This window comes from Poecilia reticulata, linkage group LG19 (genome assembly GCF_000633615.1).
Source record: "Poecilia reticulata strain Guanapo linkage group LG19, Guppy_female_1.0+MT, whole genome shotgun sequence".
NCBI classification, from domain to species: Eukaryota; Metazoa; Chordata; class Actinopteri; order Cyprinodontiformes; family Poeciliidae; genus Poecilia; species Poecilia reticulata.
In genome coordinates, this window is record NC_024349.1 from 3,142,452 (window position 1) to 3,148,013 (window position 5,562).

Here is a 5,562-nt window from a genome sequence, read left to right on the forward strand (position 1 = left end):
CACAGTTGGATTAAATAAACCCTGTTGGATTAAATAAAAACTCTTGGATTAAATAAACACAGTTGGATTAAATAAACCCTGTTGGATTAAATAAACCCTATCTCGTCTCATGCACATTTCATCCACACGGCAGGAAAAGTTCATTTTTTCATCCAGATGAAATGATGATTTTGTTCCTCTCTCTTTCTGTGATGAAGAATTTTAAATAATGTTTGATTGATTCCAGCATTTCTCTGCTTCAGACACCATGTAATATTCTCTGTAATGCCAGTTTTCATATTGTTTCTTCTGAAATCCGTGTCCCAGCCAGCATCGTCACAACCAGAACCAGAACCAGGCCTCCAGGTCCAGTGGAGTTTGTCTGTGGTTTTCCTCTCCCTCATGTTTGTCTCTCTGTCGTCAGTTTGAGGCTCGTGTGCACGAGGGCTCCCGAGGCGTCGTGGTCAACCTGACGGTGGACGACCGGGACGACCCGGCCACGGCCGCGTGGCGAGCCCTGTACTCCATCATCAGCGGAGACCCCAAGCAGAGCTTCGAGGTCCAAACCAACCCAGACAACAACGAAGGAATGCTGTCAGTGGTCCAGGTGAGACGACTCCAGCGTCTCTGAACTCACGGCTAACAACCAAACCTCATCGTTTAAACCTCGTCGTTCTTCGTCGCTCCTCCTCTTCAGCCTCTGGACTACGAGACCACGGCGTTCCACACGCTTCTCATCAGGGTGGAGAACGAGGACCCTTTGGTTCCCGACGTTGGCTACGGTCCCAGCTCCACGGCAACCGTCCACGTCACAGTGGAGGACATCAATGAGGGACCCGTCTTCTTCCCGGACCCCCTGCTGGTCACCAGGATGGAGAACGTCCCAGTGGGCAGCTTCGTGGCGTCACTCAACGCCTCAGACCCAGACATACTGGAGGTTCAGAGCATCAGGTAAGATCCGCCTCTTCAAACAGGAAGCAACCAGCTAGAGCTCTGAACGGACCAGTTTCACTCACCTCTGACCCCTGACCTGGTCTGATACATCACAGCTTTACTCACCTCTGACCCCTGACCTGGTCTGACCCCTGACCTGGTCTGACCCCTGACCTGGTCGGCTACATCACAGTTTCACTCACCTCTGACCCCTGACCTGGTCTGACCCCTGACCTGGTCTGATCCCTGACCTGGTCGGCTACATCACAGTTTCACTCACCTCTGACCCCTGACCTGGTCTGACCCCTGACCTGGTCGGCTGCATCACGGCTTTAAAGTGAAACATCTCATTCTGCAGGCTCAGCAGCAGACAGAATGGTTCCTGCACTTTGAGTTCAGGTAAAGATGAGCAACACGTGTTTGGTGCCTAAATGGGGATAATCTCCTGATTCTCTCATTTTCTGCTGGATTTATGGAATCTGCATGATTTGTTGAAGGGATTTGATTTTGCTTTAAATATTACTTTAATAAGAGTTGTGTTCACATTGTTGGCACAAAGTGGAGCCCGTTCCCAGCGGGCCGCCTCTCGACCCGCTGAGCATGCAGAGCTGAACCTGCAGCCCAAAGCAGGTCGCTGCGGTTCTGGTGGATGGATGGATGGAGTCAGCTGGTCTGAGTCCGAGGAAACGGTTCAGAAGTCAGAGGAGGGCGAGGATCTTATGGATGGATGGATGGATGGACGGACGGACGGACGGACGGACGGACGGACGTCAGCTAGTCTGAGTCTGAGAAAACGGTTCTGAAGTCAGAGGAGGGCGAGGATCTTATGGACGGACGGACGGACGGACGGACGGGCGGACGGGCGGACGGACGGACGGGTTTCCCTGTTACTCTGTGTTTGGGAACACCAGAGATGTTACCTGGAGTCGGTTCTCTTGTTGCCCTTTTTATTTATTGGCAGGTAAAACAACGTGAGCCACAGGTACTAGAGAGTCTCAGCTAAAGTATTTCATCTCCATGTATTTGTCTGATTCACCTGTCTGCTGTTGCATCTGCGGTTTGTGCGGCTGAAGCCGATCGTCACAGGAAGGTCTCAGAGTTTTGCAGCTCATTAACTTTAACTGGGTTACAGAAGCAGCTCTCATTTCAAACGTCACCTTCATCACTACAGGAGGCCATTAGATGCTCTGTGAGCTACAATAACATCTTTGTGTTTCTGTGCCGGTCGGCCTCTTAGCATGTGTACTTACACAGCACTTCCACTCTACAAGATGAGAAACTAATGACCTCCTTCATTGGCTTTCAGACCGACTTCATGTTCACTTTGTGAAGCTCGTCTCTGTTTCAGACTTGGGCCTGAAAATGCAAACAGGGACCATATAAACCATGGAGAACTGAAGAGCCATCAAAGGCTGTTTTTGCTCCCACTGCTTCAAACGCTAATAAAATAAAATCTCTGCTCCAATAAAAGAGCCGTTGCTATTTCACAGCAACGGCTTCAGCAGTCCTGATGTTTCCTGATGTTTCCTGAGCAGCTGGAACAAACTAACATTTCCCAAAGAAAGCTAAACAAACACTACATTTATAAACGATTAATGAATAAAAATAGTTTCTAAACTGTGTGATCGGCTGGTTACTTTAACTGAGCCAGAGCTGCTGTCAGGTTAGACGTGTGAAAACGAACAGCAGGATGAATAATCATCTCTTCCTCAGTGGTGAACACACTGCTGCTAATGCGCTAACATTAGCACATTAGCTCATTCTCTGTTTAGCTTTGTGAACTTTGAAAACATTTACCATATTTAGCTTCCTCTAAATTGATTTTTCCTGATTCATTATAATTAATCTACTTTCTGTTTTTTGTAAACTTCCAGTTAAGTGAAATTCAACGTCTGTCGTTTATATGCATGCTCTTATTTTGAAGTGGTGAGGACCGATCCGTTTCCTTCTCCCCTGTGATGCTGTCAGCAGACCATGTTCATCCTGTACCCAGAATGCATTGCTCTCTTTCCACAGTAAACGGTTTAGGTTTGTTGATCAGGCTGAACAGAAGCAAATATATTTAAAACAATATTTCCCATAACTGCAGGTGCAATCTTTGCCTCAAGGCCTGATTTAAATTGTGTTTATAGAAAATTCCTTGAATAAATAAGTGTGAGCTGGATTCAAACACGTAATTTTTCTAATTTTGGAAAAGTAATGGTTGGCATGACAACACTGCTGATGAGCTGCGTTTAATTTTTCTATTAAAAGCAGAAGCAGCAGAAAAGCCGTCAGATGACAGGAAGCTTTGCGGCCAATCAGAAACCAGCAGTTTGGCTCCTTGTTGTTTTTCTGCTCCACATGATGAACAGCTGAAGAGCCACTTTGTTCCAAACCAAAGTGTGAAACTTTCCTGTCTGACGGTTTATTAGGGGGGAAATAAAGACCTTCTGCAGCTTTGGAGCAGCAGTGATTGTAGGGGAAAGTTGTCCTTAACAAAAATGTCAGACAGTTTTAGTTTTGCTCTCGTTCGCAGCTTGTTATCGGCTCGGCCTCCAGCCGCTGACAGCCTGCTGCTCTCTCACACTTTCACTGTTAAAGCTGTTTTTATTACAACAACACATTATGAAGGACGTCACAAGGATTTAAGTGCTGCTCTGATCCTCAGACTCTGTTTTAATGTTTCCTGGTTTTCTGAATTATCATAAGAACCTAAAAGCCTCTTGTAAAGCTCTTTATGAATAATTCTGTGTTTTCATATCAGATCATGTTCTCCATTTACATAAATGATTATCTTTCTGGTTTGAGGTTAATTTCCAATGTTCTTTATTTTATTAATGATGTGGGTTTTATAACATGAGCCTGAGGAGAAGTGCAGACAGAAATGAGCCTGTGTGGCTAAATGTTTACCTGCCAGGCTAATTAATGCGGCTGGCCCTTTAAATAAATCATTAAAGATTAACGATCTGGACACACAGAGGAGTCATGTAAAGTACGTGAAGCAGCCTGGTTCTGCAGGTTTTATGTGACACCCGTCGCCATAGCGATCCAACATCTGATCCTCCATCAAACACGACAAACAATTTAAAGATCTGAAAAATAAAAAAACATTTTGTTTCTGTTAAAAGCCTCCTAACTTCCAGGTGTTCTTGTCTTTTCTTCACAATATATGAAAATACATTTGTTGTCTGTTGTTCCTCATCCTGGTGTTTTGCAATAAAATAAAAAACTTTAATATAAATTAAAATAAAAACACGTTTCACTTCATTTATTGAAATCACTGCATGAAAAGTCATTTCAACATGAAGCCGTTCAAAGACCTTAGAAAGCAACACGAGCTGATCGATCCAGAAGGATTCCCACAAAGCCTGAAGTCAAACATGGCGGTGGCAGTATCATGGTCAGGGATTCATTAAGTGAGGAAGATTTTCTGCTCTGGCAACAGGAAGTTCATCTACGTCCAACGAGAAAAACAACTGTGGTCTAGTCAAAGTCTGGACCTAAATGTGATTGATTTGCTGGAGAATCGTCCAAAGTGTCTGAATCACAGAGTCGGTCAGCAGGTCAGCAGGTGTGATGACTGCTCCACCCAGACCTGATGAGTTCTGGGATTTATTCTCTTCACAGATTAAATTAAAGTCATGAAAACAGTTTTTCTGCTCAGGTGTTTGTGGTTTTATCATTTATGTGAAATATTTCATTGAGAGAAAACAGCTGATGCTCACCCATCAGAGCTCTGCATCACAGCGTGTCGGACATGCAAATGGTGCAGAAACATGAAAACATTCCCTGATAGTTCCAGGATGTCCAGACAGAAACAAACTCACTGTTTCTCATTTCTCAGGTTGTTGTGAGGAATAATGGCTGCAGTGACCAGGTGAGCCGTGTGGCGCCTGCAGCTGCTGGAGTTTTTAAATCTGTTTGCGCTCCGTCTCCTTCAGATTGGATTAAAGCTCCAGAGGAGACGGGAAGGAAAGACGTTTTCATGCTGCTTTAGCAGAATTTCAGCGTAGCTGGTGGTAAATTCACCACTTGACCCTCAGGATCTCAGCTCTGTTCCAATTATTCGAGCGACGCTTTGAGCTCAGAAATGCTGGGATTTTATTCATGTTCCCACAGAACTGGGAAATGACTAATCAAGGGTCAGGGTGCTACGGTGGATTGGGAAAGTATTTACACCCCTTGGACCTTTCTATGTTTTAAGCTACAGTTGTTATGGGTACATTGATGTGATAATCCAAGTTTTCATTGATTTTCCAATCGATTTTGACACCATTAATCACAAAGTAAAGTTAGGAAGAACAATGGTTTCAGGATAAAGGAAATGACTGAGACATGTTGGGCAGTTTCTCTTCAGCATGTTTGAAAATTCTGGTGGTCAGAAGTCAGTCAGGCCCCAGAATATTCAGAATACAGCAGTAAAGATGGCCGCCTGGCGCTCCGTTTACAGCAGTAAAGATGGCCGCCGGGCGCTGCGTTTAAGGCAGTAAAGACGGCCGCCCGGCGCTCCGTTTACGGCAGTAAAGACGGCCGCCCGGCGCTCCGTTTACGGCAGTAAAGATGGCCGCCGGGCGCTCCGTTTACAGCAGTAAAGATGGCCGCCCGGCGTTCTGTTTAAGGCAGTAAAGATGGCCGCCGGGCGCTGCGTTTAAGTCAGTAAAGATGGCC

The 5,562-nt window shown here is 45.5% G+C and overlaps 1 protein-coding gene across 1 annotated transcript in view; it reads left to right on the plus strand.

Moving 5' to 3' along the window:
* Positions 1 to 5,562, plus strand: part of cdh13 (cadherin 13, H-cadherin (heart)) — a 283,792-nt gene that overhangs the window by 232,727 nt on the left and 45,503 nt on the right. Inside the window, exons 11-12 of the mRNA XM_008436465.2 lie at positions 404 to 586; positions 677 to 930. Of these exons, the coding sequence (XP_008434687.2) occupies positions 404 to 586; positions 677 to 930 (437 nt within the window). The remainder of the gene's footprint in view (positions 1 to 403; positions 587 to 676; positions 931 to 5,562) is intronic.